The 20,455-nt window shown below is 41.5% G+C and overlaps 1 protein-coding gene across 6 annotated transcripts; it reads left to right on the top strand.

Annotated features, from left to right (window-relative positions):
• Window positions 1-22: 22 nt before the first annotated feature.
• On the top strand, window positions 23-19,509 carry ANGEL2 (angel homolog 2). 6 transcript variants are annotated; one of them, XM_085576045.1, is made up of 9 exons: window positions 23-447; window positions 5,909-6,345; window positions 8,543-8,796; window positions 9,994-10,063; window positions 11,697-12,118; window positions 13,069-13,195; window positions 13,869-13,929; window positions 15,757-15,920; window positions 18,998-19,509. In XM_085576045.1, the coding sequence occupies exons 2-9, from the start codon at window positions 5,916-5,918 to the stop codon at window positions 19,150-19,152; spliced, it is 1,683 nt and encodes a 560-aa protein (XP_085432171.1). In that variant the 5' UTR covers window positions 23-447; window positions 5,909-5,915; the 3' UTR covers window positions 19,153-19,509. The 6 variants fall into 6 exon arrangements, with proteins under 6 accessions (XP_085432171.1, XP_021403231.3, XP_085432170.1 ...); XM_021547556.4 differs by lacking the exon at window positions 23-447 and adding an exon at window positions 2,846-2,949; XM_085576044.1 differs by lacking the exons at window positions 23-447; window positions 18,998-19,509 and adding exons at window positions 2,928-2,949; window positions 18,163-18,482.
• Window positions 19,510-20,455: the final 946 nt, after the last annotated feature.

Raw genomic sequence — 20,455 nt, 5'->3', positions numbered from 1 at the left:
CCGCCCGGGCGGTGCCGGGGGCCCGGCCCGGGGAGCCCCGCCGGCCGCCGCGGGATGCTCGGGTCCCCGGCGCGCCGCCTTTCCCCGGGGCTGAGCCCGCGGTGTCACGGCCTGCCCCGTTCCAGGTGCCCCGCAAGGGCAGCGCCGTGGGGATTTCCACTTGGCGGCACCGACGGCCGAGCCCCTCGCTCACACGGGCCTCTACAAATCCGCAATGAGCCCCTGGTACGCCGCTCCCAGCGTCTGCCGTGGGCTATTTTAGGCTATGCTGCCCTAAATCCATAGGCCTGTAACGCAGAAATGACTCACGGATTTTAAAGAGGAACGCTACCAGAAAGGCAAGTTTGATGGTTATCGAGTCACCAGGTCTCGTGTGTTGTGGCTCCTCCAGGTTCTCCAAGCTGCACCCGGACTTCTCCCTGCGGATGGGCTCTCGTGGGTGCACAGGTCGGTGTTAGGAAACCTTCCAGGGCTTGAGGGGCATTGCTTCAGTCCTCAGGAGCATAACTTTGTGCCGCAGGACCTTGTCCTTTTGTAAGATTACCTTCAATTTCATTTCTGTAGTGCTGAAACGTAAATTTTAAGGAATTTAGAGATTTTAGAGGAGCTAAGATTTTAGTTAGAGATAAGCCTTACTAGAGTTATTTAAAATAAATGAGTGGGCCTTGATGAAGTTAAGAGTTAGTAGTTAACTAATAACTAATAACATTGTGCTTGTCAGCACAATGTTTAGTTAGCTGGGTTTATAATGAAGAATATAGAAACCGACAAATAGCTTTTAGGAACATAAGACAATTTGTAGGCCTCCTTCTGTTCTGAAACCAATTGAAGACAAGGAATAGGAGTTCTACCAAGAGTTCATTTGTCATATTTGCATTGAAAAAGTAGAAAAGTCAGAACGAGGAAGATTTCATTTACTTCCTCATTTTGGGACCCCTCCCCATGAAAGGGACCACTGACCCATTTCAAGGAACAAACTATGCATGCTTAATAGCTTTTGAAATTATTAGCATATTAAGCAAGGAATGGGATGTACCAAAATTATGAATATGTATTTGTATTTTGGGTATTCAATGCTTGTATGGATAAAAGGACTCTGTAATCACTTGGAAGCCATGGTGCGTATTTGGGAGCTATCCCGCACGCTGCCCGGCGTCGAATAAACATACACTTTCTAACTTTAAACTGTTAGAGAGTTTCTGTCCATCACAGTTGGATATCGGTACTAGATCAGTATCCATTTTTTTTAAATAAATCAGTGCAGTCTGTACCAATGCAGATCTCACACCTCATATTATATAAACTGTTTCTTTTTTTTTGTAATCACTGTGCTTTCATTCATTTAATTGCAGATGTTAAAAAACGGCTTTTCCTTACCAGGTTATTAATATGTCTGCTCTCATGCAGGTTCTTGACATAAAGTATTTAACAATACTTAACCATGTGTCTTTGTGAAAGATAAGAGTCTCTTGTACTGAAGTTCATAGTAAGCACATGCCTCTCCTTTGAGGAACATTTTCTTAAGGAAGAGTGAAGAAAGAGGACATTGGTTGTTAGCAGCTCACTTGTCACTCTCCCTTGTCCTCTGAGAGGAGAAGAACATGTCTTTTACATCTTGTGCTGATATGTAGAACTTCATGGAAATTCTATAAGTTATCAAAAGTTTGCAAATTCAAGTATCTGGGGGAGAGAGTCAGTGAGTAACTAAAGGGGCAAACACATCAGGCTTAGGAAATGCATGGAGCTGAAAACAGTAAGAGGCAGGGAGAGTGTTCATTTGAAGTTTGCCCAGCCCCTGCATATTTCTAGGCATCTGCTGCTAACAACGTTTAGAAAGCAGGCTACTGAGCTCAGTGGACCATTGATCTGAGCCACCGTGGCTGTTCTTATGTGCAGTATAATCAATCAAAGCATGCTCAGTGAGTCAGTAGCCTCCATTCACTAGGGAGTTTCAAAAAGCACAAATGACTCATAAAATAATTTGGCTTCTACTTACAAATCAGAACTTGGAAATACCTAAATCTGCAGAATATCTTTTTTACATGGTATAGCTTACTAAGACTTTTCTAGGTCAAGGCAAGAAAATCTAGCAATACTGAGATACGGAACAATTTGCATCATTTTAATAGGTTAATATTTTTCTTCTGTTCTGTCTATTACACAATTTCCATGCTTTTCAGCACATCTTCATTCTCATTAAAACCCAAAGCTTCCATGATTTATTTTTTTCCAGCATCACTACTGAGATTACTACTATGTAAAAACTATTGAAGTGGCAGATCAATTTGGGTGTCCCTGTGCAGGTCAAAATACAGAAAATAACTGCATGTTATGTGTAGATTCTGCTTCTAAAAATAACAGCAGTCGTTGCTATAGCTATGGCTTACTGTCTTTAGTCCTAGAAATACATCTAAAAGATAAGAATACAAAAATTCAGAAAAGAACAAACCACCAAAACAAGATGGTCTTGAAAGTGCAGTTGGGAGATCCTGTACTACACATGTGTTATGGGGTTAGTAGTTGCATTCCCATATGGTGAAGAAACTAACAGAAAATGGATGGGTATTTTTACCTTTCACCAGTTGTGTGAAGTTGTGTGCAAGAAATGGAAAACCCAAAGTGGATCTGATATGTTGCCTAACTAGTGTGCTCATCACCGCATTATTTCAATTCCAGTCTTCCCTACCATTCCTGGGAAAACTTCAAATGTTCTTTAAAGTCACTTTATGACAGATAGAAAAGGAATGCAGAGAAACAGTATTTTACTTGATTACAGTTCCTGCACAGCATCTGCACTATTCAGCACTCTAATTTTTCATATGCATTGTGCTACGTTTCCTTACAGTAAACAGGGCCAGCATTTCCTCTGTCCTCAGAAGACCTCAAGAAAGGATTCTAAGTGCTTATTCAAGCAACATTGGCAGAGGCAAAGGATTGTTGCTGCAGCTGGTAAGCAGCAGTGTGTCTGTCAGCAAAGGCTGCAGGGCAGGCAGGTCTGCTACCCATCTCTCGGGCCAGCTCTCCTCAGTAGAGCACTTTCAGCTGCATTTTAAAACCTTGTAATGTTGAAATACTTGCTTGGGTGAGCAGAGTTTTTTGGGTTTTTTTCTGCAAATACTAAGCATGTTGCTACTGCCCTTGTAATATACTATGGCACCTTGAAATATGGCAGCTCTTTCTCGGCCCCTTTGACCCTGCAGGAACACACGGTGATCCCAGGGAGAAAACCACTTATGGAAACTATCACAGAATACGCTGAGTTCGAAGGGATCCACAAGGATCATCAAAGTCCAACCCCTGGCCCTGCACAGGACATCCTCGAGGGTCACACCATGTGCCTGAGAGCATTGTCCAAATGCCTCTTGAACTCTGCCAGGCTTGGTGCTGGGACTGCTTTCCTGGGGAGCCTTTTCCATTGTCGACCACCCTCTAGGTGAATGAGCTCTGCACAAACTCAGCATTACCTCTGTTATAAACGAAAATTTGTCCAGCCAAATTAAAATGAAAAAATAAAATATTTATTTTGCAATCAAATTCTATCTAGCCAGCCACAAGGAAAGAACAGTGCCGAACCCGGGGTTGGCCCTGGGTGTGCAACAAGAAGTCAGCCTCAGCAGATATTTTCCTCCATGCCCACACCTCCATCCTGGCACAAGCGGTTTTTATAGGGAAAATTCCGCCTGAAGACAAGATTTTGGCAGTTAGTCTTTTCTTCCATTCAGAGTCCATAGGTTAATAAGATTTTCTTTTTTGGTGATGAAGAACAATTCAGTGTCCGGAGTTGTTGAATCCCTATGAAGTTTACAGGAACACTGCATTCACAGGTATCTGCCCGAGGATTTCCATGACATCCATCTCGGGTCATTCACGCGATGATCAGCGCCTGGGGTCCCCGTATCTCTCCAGCCATGGCCCATCTCCTGGCCGAGCCACGTCCTTTTACTTGTAAATCGGGTTCTAATACACACCAGGTCTCGCCTGCAAGGGTCGGGAGGCCTCCTAATACAAACGTGTATACTCCAACAAATATTCAATATCACACATATCATGCTAGAAATAGCGCGAATTCTATCTACTACACATAACACCCCACGTGAACGCTTCAGCATCCCCATCGGGCTGCCCACACGCGGGTCTTGCCGCGCTGCGCAGCGGGGAGCGCGGGCTGAGGCCGCGATGGCGGCCGGGCCGCGGCGCCGCCGGCCCGCACTAAACATGGCGGGCCGGGACTACAAGTCCCAGGAGCGAGCGGGAGGGCGCGGCGCGGCCGCAGCCCGTGCGCACGGCGGGGCGGCGGCGGGGCGGCCGGAGCGCGGCGGCCGGAGCTGGCGCTGCCCCGGGCTGACCCCTGCGCGGGGCCGGGAGCGGCGCCCGGGCCCGCCGGGAGGTAACCGCGGCCGGGGGCGCTGCGGGTGAATGCCGCCATTAGGCCGGGCAGGGCCGCGGCGGACAGAGCGCAGCGCGGCGGGGATGGGGCTTGGCGGGGCCGGGGTCGAGGCGGGAGCGGTTTCTCAGTGCTTTTCTGTAAAGCATGTGGCTCAGGGTTTTTTTTGTAAAGGAGTGATGCCTCTTTTTGTTCGCTGTAACGCTGGGGGTGTTTTGTTTTTGTGCCTGCCTGACTACATCTGGTGCGCTGTGGCGGAAAGGGGTTATTTCAGGACAAGCGGGGTTTGCTGAAAGTTGTATAAGCGATTAGAGGGTGTCCAAAGGAGGGCAGTGAAGATGGTGAATGGAATAAGTGTGAGCAGCGGCCGAGGTCATTTCCAGCCTGGAGGAGACTGAGGGAGACCTCATGGCAGTCAGGAACTTCCTTGTGAAGGGAAGAAAGGGGCAGACACTGATCTCTGCTCCGTGGTGCCCAGCGACAGGAGCCGAGGGATGCCCTGAAGCTGTGTCAGGGCAAATTTAGGCTGGATATTGGAAAAGCGTTCCTCACGGCTGGAACAGGCTCCCCAGGGAGCAGCACCAAGCAGCCTGACAGTTCAGGGAGCCTTTGGACAATGCTCTCAGGGTGTCCTGTGCAGGGCCAGGAGTTAGACTCGGCGATCCTTGTGGGTCCCTCCCGACTCAGCATGCTCTGTGATTCAGTGATTCTGTATTTCGGCTTATTTGCTCAGCTGAATGGCACCTGGGAGGTTCTCACTTCAGCGCAACTTCAGGCATACCAAGCTTTGATATCTTTTACTTATAAGTTCGAAATATACCTTAATTAAACAATGAGGAAGCTGAGATATTATTGTCACTCAGCCTTCCATCCTGTGATTTTGTTGAGAGACAGATTTCTTTCTTCTAAAGAAGAAAAAAACCCACCTTTTTTCACGGCTTTAGTTGCTGAGCTGTGGTTTGCTCTCCTGGAAAAGAAGTAAGAATACAGATTTAGTCTTAAGTTGGTGCTAGTGATGCCTTGAGACTTAGTACCTTTATTTCCCTGTTGTGTTGGCACTGGGATCTGAGCCAAATCAATGGCTTTCCAAACAAAGTTCTGACGGCTTGCAGGAAAGTGGTTCTCATTCCTTACAAATAGCCTTATGATAATGCAGCATGCAAAAATGACCTTTTGTAAAGTTCAATTGTCTGAGCATTTGAAAGATCTAATACTTGAATTCAACAAGGCAGAAAATAAATTTTAAATTATTACTGAGGCAGATAGGGTTTGGACACTAAATGGCACTTGTAAATCTGAGGGGGGGAAAAGGATGCAAGATCACTTTGTAAAGTCTCGTTTTGAATATCATCTAGATAAATGTTTAAATACCTTGTGTATAAGTGTTTGAATATCTTGTATGCATTAACTTGTAGAGAGAGAGAGTATCTTCTGTAAGTCTTGACCAGGATGACTTTGCTTCCACAGCTTCCTACAGGCAGATGTAGTTGTGTGCTAGTAATGAAACTTGTGCTTTTTTGGTAGACACTCCATGCTGCCCCGCCATGTGCAGAGGTTGGGCAGAGACTGGATCACCCACTGGAATGGCTCCCAGATACTTGCCTTGAACAGCCCAGTTTCCAGCTGTATGAGATGGGCCGGACATTATCCTCCCTGGGCCTCATTTCCACTCCCCATTTCAGCTGATTTTTCAGCAAACTGGAGAGCCCCTCCATTTTTTGGACCTTGGAGACAATTTCAGAACTCTAATTGGCATCTTGATAACTACACACAAAGTTGTTGCTTTCATCTACCCAACCCCAGTATGAAATCCGAGAGAGAAGAACCATTGACAAAGAAGAGAAGACTCAGTGGCCAAGATGATACTTCAACTCCTGAACAACAAACAGACTTGTCTAATCAGAAAGAAGTATCTTGTCTTTCTGTAGCACAGAATGAAGAAAAACATGGCAGCAGGAAAGGTAAAAGATGCTCTTTACTCATTTGCTGTGTTTTTTTGTAATGCTAAATACACCAAATGAGAGATATGAGCAGTAATGCCTGCTCCTTTTGAGTTGCTGTTTTTCTTGGCACCCCTCTCAAGAAAACATGTCTTTAAAATTATGGAGTTTTGTAATGCTGTTTAGTCTGTAAACTTGTATTTTGTGCTGTCAAACAGTCTAGCAGAACTAGGTTCATTGCACTTGGCAGTAGAACACAGTCAGTTGTGTGAGGGACTGCCCAACCTGGGGAGTCCTGAGCTTGGTTCAGACAACACTCTCATGTCTCTGTCACCAAGTCATGTCTGTTGACTTGGAAGCTCAGAAAAGCAAAAAGGTTTGGCTGACTTGCTTTAGGGCTGAGCTGGACTGGCAGTTGTATAGCTTCATTCCTTGTGCTCTACCTGAGCTCATAAACTCTACTGGACCTGAACCGGTTTATTTCCAGACCAGTTGAGTTACCTGTGACCTAGAAAACTGAGAATGAGTGCACTGAGTTTTAATGGTGCATACTTCCAGTGTGATTGTGTGATTTTGTTCTTACAGCTGTATTCTGCCACTGGCATGTTAGCAAGTTTTGTGTCAGATCTTGTCTGACAGAGCAAGCAGCACGTGTGCTTTTCCAGATAAGTACAGGAAGAAGTGCAGCTGTCTGCTGGGCTTAGTAACAAACTTCTGTGAAACTTCAAAGTGTCTGTGTTAGCTTGTTACAGATATAATCTTGTACATAGCATCCAAATATTTTACTGAATATTGTGTATATTTACAGTTTTGTCTAGTGTGAGACAAGTAGAGGAACACAGTGAAAATTGTTGCCCTCTTGCATAAATCCCTTCCTTAGCAAAATAAACTGGAAATTTTATTATGACTAAAAGGGGCAATAGATGCTATCAGCATCCCAAAGGGATGTTTGGACACAAATACCCATAAGGCTTAGAAACATCATATTCATCTTCAGGAGCCAAAGGAGGGGACTTTGCTTCATGCCTTAATTAGTGAGTCCTCTCTTAACCCTAGTTGACTTTTATCAGATAGCTTTATCTGAGAGTGTGGTTGGCACTGTGGTCCTTTCCAGTCACCCTTTGTGAGGTGATGCTAATTAAAGATATCTGCTGAGGAGCAATGTAGCTTTTCTCCCACCACAGAAATAGAACTTAAAGCCTTGCTGTATTCATTGCCAACACTGTAAAGTCCTGAATAATCTAAGCACAGCAATGAAAATTACTACTCAAATAGGACAGATGGTGACAGCTATAGTTGCAGTCTGCCACTGGTTGTTAGCACAGATAAGTGGACCTCAGCTTGCTCTCAGATGAGGTCAGATATAAAGGGTGAAAAGCATCTCTGTGAGTTTTTAAGTGGATAAATAAATTTCTAAAAAAGTAATTGAATGCTTAATGATGGGTAATATGTTATCATAAATTTGCCTATTTACTAATAGTAAGTACTAATAGTAGTACTATTTACTAATAATAAGTATGAAATGAAAAATGGCAGAAAGGTGAAGGAAACATTTTCAGAAGTTCTTGGTATTTCTGAGACTTAATAATGTCTCGATTTCTCAGTGAGAAAAATTTGGTTTATTATTTGTTTTGAGACTCCTGTAGCAGACCTCGTTGCAGCTTCTGGCTGAGTTTTACAGACTGTACATGCAGTAGAGGTGATTGATATATTCCTAACCCTTTGTTAGTCATGGATAGAGAGATCTACAAGGTGCCCATCTGCTGCCCTAAGGAGTGCATCCCAGACTGGCATACACCATCTCTGCTGAGGAAGCAGTGGCACAAGGCAGTGTAAAACTCCCAACAGACTGGATTTGGCTCACCAGTTTGGCAGCCCTTCTGCAAGAGCAGAGGGTGTAGTCTGATTGCAACATTCTCCTTAAAACATGTCAGCTTCCCAGTTTCAAAGGCATTGAAATCCAGGGCATATAATGGTTTTGTGCTGTTTGTCTTGAGGTTGGGGTTTTTTGTTTGTTTGATTATTTTTCTTTTTTTACTGATGCTTATATAAAATTGTTCTTAAACAGAGGATCTGAATCACTGCTAATTGAATAAACTCTTAGAATTGTTTAAGAGATTTGAAAGACAAATAGTTCTCAGTAGAATGATTTCCAAAAGCAGTAAGAAGTCATATGGTCTATAACATAACTTTTTTCTGCTTCATGTGCTTTTAACAGGAACCATCAAAAGACACTGGGAATATTTCTGTCAGCAGAGTAGAACAATGAAAATTGCTAAAAATAAAGGATCTGACCAAAGCAACACAGGAAGTGAGGCAACATTTGATTTTACAGTCATGTCCTACAATATTCTCTCACAGAATTTGTTAGAAGACAACTCTCACCTGTACAAACACTGCAGGCAGCGATTGCTATTCTGGACATACAGATTTCCCAACATCCTACAAGAAATCAAAGAGCTGGATGCAGATGTGAGTAGAAAATGAGCATGTGGATATTTCTGGGAACTGATAAACTGAAGTAGCAATTTCTGCTAGTCTATACTGGGGTCTGAAAAAATACCTCTGTGGTTTTGGTTGGTTGTAGAGCTTATTGTTTGCTTTTGAGGACACATAAATTATTGTGAGTCTTAACCAGGAAGTCAAGTCAGTAAAATTTTGCTTCAGTCGTTCAGACCAACAAAAGTTCAGTGATAGAATCCATCCTGTTTGTGTCAGAAAGCAGTACTGAAAAAGTAGTTGTAATAGGGAAGCCACAGACAAACAGCCTTGTACCATTTGAAAAATGCAGTTATATTAGTATGTAGCCAGGAATCTGGAAATTGAAGTCCTCTTCAAGCTCCTCCTTTCTTCCTAATAAACCTATACATCCTGTATACATATATCTTTAACAATGAGATACCTTGGATAGCTTTTTGAGAGGAGCAGCTGCTCTCAGACCCTGGTAGATGTAGGTGTCCTTTCCACAGAGAAAATTCTTGCTAAAGGACATAGATTTTTTAACTATTTAATTGGTTGGAACTGTAACCTGTAGTGAACCAGAGATTACAGAATGTTGCTTGAGATTCAGGTCTCCCTTGACACTTTGAATGAGCTAATTTCAGCTGGGCAAGTGGAATGTGTTGCTGCAGTTCAGCAAGCAGGGGTAACTTGTTCCCCTTTGGGAGCTCAGTCTTTTATCCCAGTGGTGGCTGTAGACCTGTGTTACTGCAGCCTGCTGGGGGATGGCTTAGAGATGCTCACAGCTAGAGTTGGACTTGGTGATCCTTGTGGGTCCATTCCAACTCAAGTTACTCTGTGAGTCTGTGAACTCTCTTATCTTTGGTTCAGGTTCTTATAGTATGGAAGCCTGTTTTCCACCCTATAGTATACCATTTGCCTTTTCATCCCTTCTCCCTCGGCCTTTCCCTGAGCTGCTAAGAATGTAGGAGCAAGTTACTATTTTGATTAAATTGAATCTCACATCTGAAATTGTCTGTCTGAAAAAGGAGGAATTGGGGCCTTCTTCATAATCTTAGGGAGCATTTTCTATAGAAGAGTGACTTCTTTTGCCAAAAAGTTTCTGAGTTTGCTTTTTTTAATACCTGTACAGACTGGTCAACAGAGATATGCTGTAGTAATATTTTGATGTGCTTACTAATATATTTTAATTGTAAACCTTTGCCTTAGGTGCTCTGCTTACAGGAAGTCCAAGAAGACCACTATAGAACAGAGATCAAATCAAGTTTGGAATCCCTGGGTATGATGAAACTCTTAGGACCAATACATTGTCTTCTCTCCTTTGGGAACTCAGCAGTAGTTTCCTCAAGAAAAACCTCTCATTATAGAATCAACTCTTTTGCTGTCACATGCAACAATGTTGTGTATCCTCTTTCATAAATTCATCAAGTGTTCTCTTGAAATTACCTTCATCTTTTTTACCAGTATTCCTGTTGGGTAGCTCTTCAAGGGCATGTTTTTTCTGTCTTGAAGCCTTCCAAATATCAGCGCTAAGTGTTATCCATGGTCAGTATATATTCATTAGGTTTTTATACAAGTACTATCAGTCAGTCTGAATAGACTGTCTTGTCACTATCCCTCCTGTGATTTTATGGAAGGAATGTGTTGCTAAGGGTTGATTCCATGGTGGTTTAAACTGATCTAAACCTTTTGTGCCCTGCACCACCTTCCAGTTCCAGGGCCCCACTTCCATCCTGGCACTGCTTCTTGTCTAATGCCAGGAGGACATGGTAAAGGAGCAGCACTGGACTGATATTTTTTTTCTTTTTTGATTAATTGAAGTAGTCTAGCTCCAAGAATTTAGTGTTTGCAAAGAAAAGAGTAATGGCAGTACTGATTGAAATCCACTTGAACCGTGAAACAGCACTGTGAGGCCAGGCTTGTGGGGGCAAGTGAGCTTGTAGCTACTGTACAGGAGGATCTGGAGCTTGCTTTAGCTCTTCCTTTCCCCATCCCTGGCTCCCAGGTGTGTGTACTGCCCCTTGTCCTGGGCTAGTTCTGGCACTCACTAGTGAAAGCCACCAGTCCAGCAGAATACTATCCAGACTAATTTTATTTTTTGGATTAATTTTCTGTTGGATTAGTTAGCAGTATGTGCCACAACAAGTGGAGTGGGAAATGGGAATGGGAATCCCCTGTTCCAGCACTGGTGTGAGCTGAGATCAACTCACCCTACTTCACTAAGGCTGTACTTCATGATACTGTTTTAAGATCTTTTTTTTTTCCTTACATAAATAAGGTCTTGTTTAAATCACCTCTACATAAAATGAAGAAATTGGCAAATCACTATTTCTAGATGGACTTGTTTGAGCTCCAGTGTTGTCATTTGATAAGTGTCTCTGTTTCCTTGGTGAAAGCTTGCCACTTGCTGCTCACAGGATAATTGCATAATTATGTAAATACATTTGAGACCTTTGTTCCATGAATAATTTTAGACATTGACTAATGACTTAGCACGATTAAGGCTTTTGATTGGTAATGCTTCACTGGTATTCTTGTAGCATCCAGAAAAAACTTTAATGCACAAGGCTACTTTTATCTGCCTTGTGGGGGTTTCTTTGTTGTTTTGGTTTGGGTATTTTTCCAGATGAGGAGATAAGAACATGACTGGTATCTTAGAGTATGTGATGTTTACACATTGCATAAGATATTGGACCACGTTTCCTGTCCTGCCTTGCCTCAGCTCAGATTAGGGCAGAAAGAAAAGTGAACACAAGTTTATGTGAACATCACACAGACTTTGGTACTTGAGACTGGGGGTTGACTGTGATGTGAGTAAATCAGCATGAGATCTTTCTGATTTTTTTGTTTGTTTGTTTTAAAATCTCTATTTATACTAGAGTATTTTATGTTCTTAATTGCCTTTCTTGCAGGGTATCACTGTGAGTATAAAATGAGGACAGGCAGAAAACCTGATGGCTGTGCCATTTGCTTCAAAACTTCCAAATTTAGCCTGATTTCCTCAAACCCAGTGGAATTTTTTCGCCGTGATATCCCACTCTTGGACAGGGACAACATTGGACTGGTGTTGCTGCTGCAGCCCAGATTTCACTGTAAAGCCAATGCTGCCATCTGTATTGCCAATACACACCTGCTGTACAACCCAAGGAGAGGGGACATCAAACTGACCCAGCTTGCAATCCTCCTGGCAGAGATTGCCAGTGTGGCCCCTCAGAAGGATGGCTCTTTCTGCCCAGTTATCATCTGTGGGGACTTCAATTCTGTTCCTGGCTCGCCATTGTACAGATTTATAAAGGAAGGAAAGTTAAATTATGAAGGACTTGCCATAGGGAAGGTAGGCTGTGCTTCTCACTTCTCACCAAAAAAATGGTTAACGCTGATTAAAGAGAAGTATTTGAGCTGTGGTGTGATTGTTCTCGTTGAAGTGCCTCTCTTGGTGCCCTGTCAGCAGCCTGCAAAGCAAAAGTTACTGAATTTAAATAAGCTTGGCTATATTATCTGTGCATTAGGGGATATTGTGTCTTCTCCCAGCATTCTGAAAGGAAAGACTCACCAACAATCATTCCTGAAATTTAGTGAATACACAGAACATTGTATCACTGTGTTTGGATAATTTTATCACTGTGTTTAAGTGCCCAGTCTTTAAGTAGGATAAAATAACTACTTAATCAAAAACCTACTGTGTACTCTGTGGGAAGATGACTTACTGTAGATAAACTTGGTGGCTACAGTAATTGCAAAAGCAAAGCTGCAATTAAATAACTCTTTAATGTTAAAAGATGTCTTGTTGTGAGCTGTTGTATGCAGCTATTGGATGTGTCACATGCTAGGTAATAAGGGTGACTGAACTACATAAAATGAGGAAACATGACCAAAAAAATAGTCTTGCTGGGTGTTCTTTGCTAGTGGGGACTTGATTCAAGCCCCATTTGACTTGACTTGCTCCCAGAAGGATCAGCATCCTGCAGCTGAAGTGTGTGCTGGGTAGCTTTGGATGCTGAGCCAGTGCTGTCACATTGCTAAACATGTCCTTGGAAGTGTCTCAGTGTCACAGGAACCATCTGGAAAAACTGGGCACCAGCAAAGAACTTGCTATGGATAAACAGAGTGGATGTATGAAAGGGTGTTATTTTTACAGGGATTTGACTCATTATAAAAGAGTTATTCCAAAGGGGATGGGCCTTCTTCTTTAAACTTCACAAAAACATTCACTTATTTCAGGTCTGTTTGGTGGGTTTTTTTGGGTTTTTTTTTAATCAGATTTCTGTCTGATGTCTTTCTCAGGTCTCTGGACAAGAACAGTTTCCACGGGGACAAAGAATATTATCTATTCCAATTTGGCCAAAAAAATTAGGTATTTCACAAAACTGTGTATATGAAATAAAACAGCAACAAAAGGAAGAAAATGCAGGTCAGTTTTTGAATGAATGAATTTTTGTGAACCTTTGAAAGTAGCATTCAGCTAGTACTGAAAACCATACATTCTGTTTCAGTGGGGGAAAAACAGTGAGTCTTGAGCTTACAAAACTTCCTTGTTGGACTCATTAGAGTTTAAAGTTTATTCACATACACTTTGCAAATTTGAATCTGTATAAGATAATAGTTAGAAATTTCCCTTCAGGAATTGGTGTGTAATGTTTAAACTCCTGTGTCTGCATCCTGAAAGCCAGCTGTGCTGTGACTGGGAGAGGGAGATGAAGGAGTGCAGCACATGGACATAGTGTGGACCTGCATTCTGTCTCAGTGTTTATGAATTACAGTGCTGGCATTTCCTGGGACAGTTGGGAAAAGCAAGTGATTCCTTGCTGAGTATGGCCACACCTTTCATCCACTATTTTTTCCTTTGACAGAAAAAACAATTTTAAATGAATGGGATATAATATAAAAGAGTCTTTAGAGGGGATGTTACTAATGGAACAGAATAATTTAATCCAGCTTGGTGAATTGTATCTTGCCTGCTGCAAAAAAAATAAGTGTAAAGATACTTTTTTTTTTTTTTTACTGTAGCTTTTCTGTAGCTCTTCAGCATTGGTCTTACTTATATCCTCTTTTAAATATATATTGAATTTCTTCTTATTTTGCAGAAGAAAAATTGAAAGCGGCAAAGTCAGACAATGCTCAGGAGATTGTAATAGCATCTGAAAAGTATGTATTGGGGAAAAATATGGAAGCCTTTGGCTGGGTACTTGGGGGTTGGTTTTGCTTTATTTATACCTGATTCCAGCTGTGGATACCTGATGATTACCCAACCTCGTCTGCCTTTTTGGCAAAAACATCATTGTTCATTTAAACATGAAAAGGCTGATGAGACAGAAAAAGACTACAACTGGCAATGATGGAATGTGTGTTCTTCAGGAATTTGCAGATATTTTTTCAGAATGCAGGGCTGAGGTGTCAGTGCTGTTTAGAGGGTACTTTCTGTCTGCTCATTAAAACAACGCTTCTGGCATTTTTTTGTCACTTCTTGACATAAACAAAACATCATCCTCTGTAGGGACATTGCAAGAAACACATGAGCTTCAGGCCAGTTGCAGAAGCCATGTTTTTAAAAGTGGGAAAAGAAAAAAATATGCCAGTGTTGTCCAGCTGCTGAAGTATTGGCACTTCTTTCTTTTTATTGTTTTTGATACACTGGTTTATGGATGTATAAAATCTTTTAATACAGTGTGAAACCGAGAGGAAGGAGGGAAAGGAACTGGAAAGGTCACAAAATCTTCCTTTTCATGAGTTGTGTGGGAGTATTTAAGTTCTTTGAGTCTGAAAAATGTGGGGTATTATGGCTTTGGTAATACAACTTCCACTCAGAAGGAGGAAGCCATGGCTAGAATGCTGAGGAGGAAAATGTAACTGCTTTTTGAAAGCAAGAATATATTTGCATTTACCAAACTGGTAGAGGCATATAAAGTAAGGCATAGAAGAAGGAAATTGCCCTAAATGTATGTATGGCATGGTAGGCTCCAAGTCAGCTATTTCTTACCAGAAATGAGATCTTGGTATCACTGCAGATAATCATATTAGAACTCTTGGTGATTTTTGGTGATGAAAAAGATGTCATGGCATTTCTGACAGAAGAAGTAGATAACAAACAAGAGGCCCTGTGCAACAGCTTAAATCCATAGCATGCTGAATGCTTCTTTCTTAAAAGGGATGTCATGTAACAAAAGCAGAAATCACTGCTTGTCTGTGTTATACCAACTGGCATGTTTGTCTCTGCTCTGAATCAGGCAAAGTAACATGCTGATTTTTTTTTTTAATTGCTTGGGTCTCAACCAGAACACATTGCAGCCTAGGTTTAAAATGCAGGATGAGGCAGGTACAGCAGGTACAGCTGAGGGTTGGATGATTTGTAGAGATGATGGAAGCAAATGTCTAAAATAGGAGTTCTTTTGTTGAAAGGTGCAGTTTTGCAGTTTGCTTTCAAGATTGAAAAGATGGGTGAGACAAGATGGGCTGAACTGAAAAGGAACAGACAAATGATGGGGAGACAGAAAATGGGAGCCTGAGTGGAAGACATTAGCATAGCCTAACGTGGAAGCCTGGGGAAGAAAAACTTTGGAAAATCTGAATTTCTCTTTATGCTGAAGGGTCTGGTTATATAACTTTGTGTTTTGCTGCTTTCATATGAGCTGTTTTCATGGACATTCCTGCCTGCATGTCAGGGAGAGATTGCTGAGTGAGGACAAGTGAAAGCTTTCAACTCCATATACATTCTGTAAACAATCTATTAAGTAGAGTGTCAACTAAGCCAGTTCTGATCAGCACTTTTACTTGAAAATGCTGCCTGCATTTTGCCTTTAAAGTTTTAGACCTCTCGCACAAAAGACTATGGGATGGTTTGCAGGAGAGAAACACTAGTTTGCATATCCAGATAATTAATTTGGTTTGTAACCAGGACGTATTTGGTATTTCTTGATTGCTTATCCCTTCTTGGTAATGGGAAGAAAATAAAATTCTTTTCTTTGATGTCTCTAGATTATCTTCGAAATTGCGGCACCATTTTAAATTGTCTTCAGTCTATTCTCATTACTTCCCTGAAACTGGGATCCCAGAAGTGACAACTTGTCATTCCCGAAGTGCTGTCACCGTGGATTATATTTTCTATTCTGCAGCAAATGATGCTACTGCTGACCAGCCAGGTAAAGAAACCACCTTTTAATTCTCATAAATGCTAAACAATATTTGTTTGCTGTTGTAAGTAAGAGAAGTGTAGTGATGATTCCATCCATGTGAAGTTCCTTAGAGGTTCATGGTAGTGCTTTGAATGTCAGCTGTTACCTGAGAAACATGGCTGCCCTTGTCAGCTCACCACAGCTGTACTTGTAGTGCCACACAGGGCCACCCTTTTCATCTGACTGAATTCTGTGGTTCCTGTCTCAGCATGGATGCAAGCTGGAGGTACAGGAAAGCAGCAGTGGAAGTAGCACTTGAGAAGTTCTGCTGTCAGTAATGCAGGCCAGACCTACAGCAAGGCAGTATTCCCAATCATCTGATAATACAATGAACAGCGATTTGTGATGGGCAATAAAACTGATAAACGAACCGTTTCCTGGCAATTTACTTCTCAGTTTGTCTTGCGGTGATTTCTGCCAAGTAACAGACTCCTGGCCTTCGCTCTGAGCAAGGTGATGGCACAGGCTCGCTCAGCTGTCACTCTGTCACTCTCCGGTTTGCAGTTGCAGCTAAAAGTCACCAGATGGTGCAACAAAGTCGCGGTACCTCTGCAGGAATTTCGTGACGGCTATCAGCGTTTCCCCATGCTTTACTGCTGTGTGGGTGCTTCTGAGCAGTTTGCTTTCCATGCCATCAACAAACATCAGTGCAGTGCTAGCACATTAATGGCTCTGCAGAACTTAAGCAAAGAAACCAGGATTCCATTCCTGCTCCCACTGTACAATGCAACTGATTTTTATAAATTAATATTGTTTTCAGTATGTGGAATGAAAACACCACCTTCATTTCTTGTCACTTGAGACTAGAGTGTCAAAATTCATTGAGTCAATTCACAGAAGTCTCATTTGTCATAACATGAACTGTAAATGCTACCTTAATGTAAAATGGAAAATACAAAAGCTTTGACTGAAAAACGCAATATGGGGAGTATTTAAATTACTTCTGAATGCCATGTGATTTAATAGAGTGCCGTGTGATTGCAGAGTGCATCCCTGCACAAAATTTAATCGTAATTCACCTGTTTATATATTTTTTGCACCATCATTATATATTTTTTGTATCATCAGCACCATCATTCCTCCAGCAGATACAGCACTTTTTTCTTTTTGCACTTGTTTTTCAAATAGATTTTTCCCACATCAGAGCAGAGTGGAACCAAACTTGAATTTTCCAACTACTTTAAACCAGTATAGTTTTTATTCATGAGCTCTTAGAAATTAAGCTGTGGCTTGGGTTTTCAGTTTTCTAATGACCTGAGCTTCTGTATTTAAAGTTGCCAAAGTCTGTACAAGTGAATTTTAAATGTGGTCAGTGATAGATTTTTTCCATTTAAAGTGTTTTATTTTAAAATATTAATGCTTTATTTTGTCATGTTTATCCAAATATTTGGTTTGGTATTCAGGATTTCCTGTAACCAGGACTCAGTATCTACCTGAGTCCTGCAGAGCAGAGTTTTGCTGAGTGTTCTGAGTGGCATTAACCACTGCATGTAGACCAAGCTCTCTGTGGCAACAAACTGCTCCTTTGTAGATGTGCAGGTGCTGTCCCAAATGATAAATTTGGTTCAAGACCTGTTGGATACGTGCTCTAGAGCTGCCAGGAGATCTTTGCATTAAAAAAGCTTTTCTTTAGACCAACAAACAGCTTCTGCATTGTTGAAGGGCTGGAAAGCTGGCAGATGAAGCTGTTGAACTCTCTGAGGAGTCCTTTAAAGTATTTCTTGGGAAGCCACTACCAGGGTCAGCCAGGAAATTCTGAATCTGATGAGAACTTTCACACAGAAAGGATTTCTGTCAGCAGTTACAGCTGCAGTTTGTGCTGCTCCTGAAAGCACTCAACTTGCCCAGTATCATCTCTGCACTCTGAAAGCAATAGGTAGGGTTGCTGAGTAGTTGTCTAACTTGAATACATAGCTCAGGAAATCTAAATTGTACACATCATGGAAGGATTTCAGTGGAATTTCTCCACCTGAGCTGAAAAAGCTGATTGTTCTTTGATGATGGGCAAATCATGACTGAAAAATCTAGCAGCCTTTAGTAGCAGGGTTACAGTAATTGTGGAAAAGGGAACAAAACTGAGTATCTACCTGGCCTTGTGCAAGGCATTTGACATGGTCCTGCCCAACAGCTGGAGAGATGGATTTGGTGGCTGCACCACTCCATGAACTGGCTGGAAACAAACAGTTGCCATCAATGTCTCAATGTCCAGGTGGAGACAAGTGGCATTCCTCAGGGATCAGTATTGGGACCAACGCTGCCCTGTCCCTGCAAAGTGTCCAAGGTCAGGCTGGATGGAGCTCTGAGCAACCTGGTCTAGTGGAAGGTATTCCTTGCCCATGGCAAGAGGGTTGGAACTTGATGGTGCCTAGGATCCCTTCCAACCCAAACTATTCTGTGTAATTGTGTAGTAATTGCAAGACTTGAGTTGTCTTCACCCTTGCATGAGTAGTGTGGTGTTTCATCTGGGGAAGGAGCTGGGAGTGAGTTTCTTAGGTGGTTATAGGAATAGGTAGCAGGAGATAATGGAGATCCCCTTCTTATGATGAACAGTTGGAAAGGGCATAGAAAGCTAGAATACCTTCATCCTTACAAGCAAAGTGTCTGTATGACCTGCCTGCTGGGGAACTGTGTGCTTGGGGATACAGAAATAAAATGTTATGTGAACCAGTAACTCTAAAAAGTTACTTAACTTTGCAAGTGTCTGTTCTGTTTAGCAATGCTGTTTTCTAAAGTAATGGACTGGATTCTATGAGGCTTTTTCAGGAGAGTTGCAGTGAACAAATAAATGCATTTTCCTTTTTATTTCTATTTACTCCTCCACAAAATAGTATCCTTCTGAATACTTTGAGCTCTACTCATGAAACTCTATTTTGAGAGTCATAAAGAATTTCTGAACTGTCTTATAGGTGATTTTGCATGGATGGAACAGTAACAATTTTGGATTATTGATGCCATACTGTTTTCCTCCTTCTGCATCTGTAGGAATGTGAAGTATTTAGCCCACACTGATGAACATTTCCTTTTGGTTTGTTTTTTTCTAACAGGAGCAGAGGATTCTTTTTGTGGAGGTCTGAAACTTCTTGGCAGGCTAGCACTTCTAACAGAGAAAGATCTTTGGACTGTTAATGGTCTTCCCAATGAAAATAACTCTTCTGACCACCTGCCACTGCTAGCAGAGTTCAGGCTTATTGAGCGGTGATATCCAAAGGACTTGTGGTGTAGGTAAAGTTCCCTTTACCTTTCCTCTCATGGGATGATTATTATTATTTTTTTAAAAGGTTAATTCAAGCACTGCTGGTCCAGTTTAAATAAGCTTTCCTGCATGCTGACTTATTAGTGCTGTGTAAAGTAGACTTTCTAAAGGGACTTCCTTTTTTTAAAAAAAAAAAAGTTTCATTTACTTTATGAAGTCTTTTAGGGAGAAAAAGGATTTTACATTAGCTTCCTCTCTGATAAAGGAAAACATCTGTGCCAGACTCCAAATGGCATTATTTTTCATGAATATGTTGTAAATTATTTTTATTGTAAATCACAGTAAAAAGGACTATTCTGAGAACTGTGTGTTTCTTTAAGCAAAGGGGAATGTGTTTGTGTGCCTGCAGCATTTTATAGTAAGTTGAAAATAATGTTTTACTACAAAGGTGCTTTGTGGACACTTCCATCTTAACACTTCTGCAAAGCAATTTACTCATATTGAACTTCCAAAGGAAGAAAGGCATATAAGCAAATACTTACGCTTTAAGAATCTGCTGCTTAAAATTCAAAGGGCTTAAATATAGGTAGCATTCACTGAAGTATTTTTAAAATATCTGAAATAAAGCTAAGCTTAATGAGCACACCACATCACAGGAAATTTAACTGATCTATACAGGAACAAAAAATTAGCCCTTGACATCTTGAGGTTTCATACATATTGAACAACTGATCACAGGGTGGGTTTTTTTTCCATTTAGTTACTAAAAAGACCAGGTTCCATCTTGAAATGACAGATCCTGAGGTTATTAAATTATCATGGTTTTATATTTACTCTTGCTATGCATTCATAAACATTCAATATAAAATACAATTTATAAAGTACTTAAAAAAAACACCAGACTACCTGAATAGGAAATGTAGAGGGGCTGAAAACAAATCTTGTAACTTGGTCAAACTACACATGGATGTGTATGTAGAACCAACTCTGAAGTAACAGAATTGTCTTTCAGTGTAGTGCTGGAAAACCTGCACCATTCAGACAGTTGTCTCCCAGTAGGCACTTGTGGAATTTTCATCTGTGTTGCCTTTCCCTAACTGCAGACAACTGCAATTAAAGAAGCTCCTCCTCCATTACAAAATATGAGCACCTGCCAAAACATTCAGCTTACATTGCTGAAAATTTGCAGGGGGCTACATTTGTCATAGGTAGTTGTAACTGAAGATCTTTCTTCAGTTATTAACAGTGAGGTTGATGCCAAGGATGAGAACCTGTTTGATCCTGGATTCTGTCTGGTTTCAAGCATGAG

The sequence above is a fragment of the Lonchura striata genome, chromosome 3 (assembly GCF_050655825.1).
Source record: "Lonchura striata isolate lonStrDom1 chromosome 3, ASM5065582v1, whole genome shotgun sequence".
In the NCBI taxonomy this organism is placed as follows: domain Eukaryota; kingdom Metazoa; phylum Chordata; class Aves; order Passeriformes; family Estrildidae; genus Lonchura; species Lonchura striata.
The sequence above is the reverse complement of the archived record's forward strand: the minus strand, read 5'-3'. Positions and strand labels throughout refer to the sequence as shown.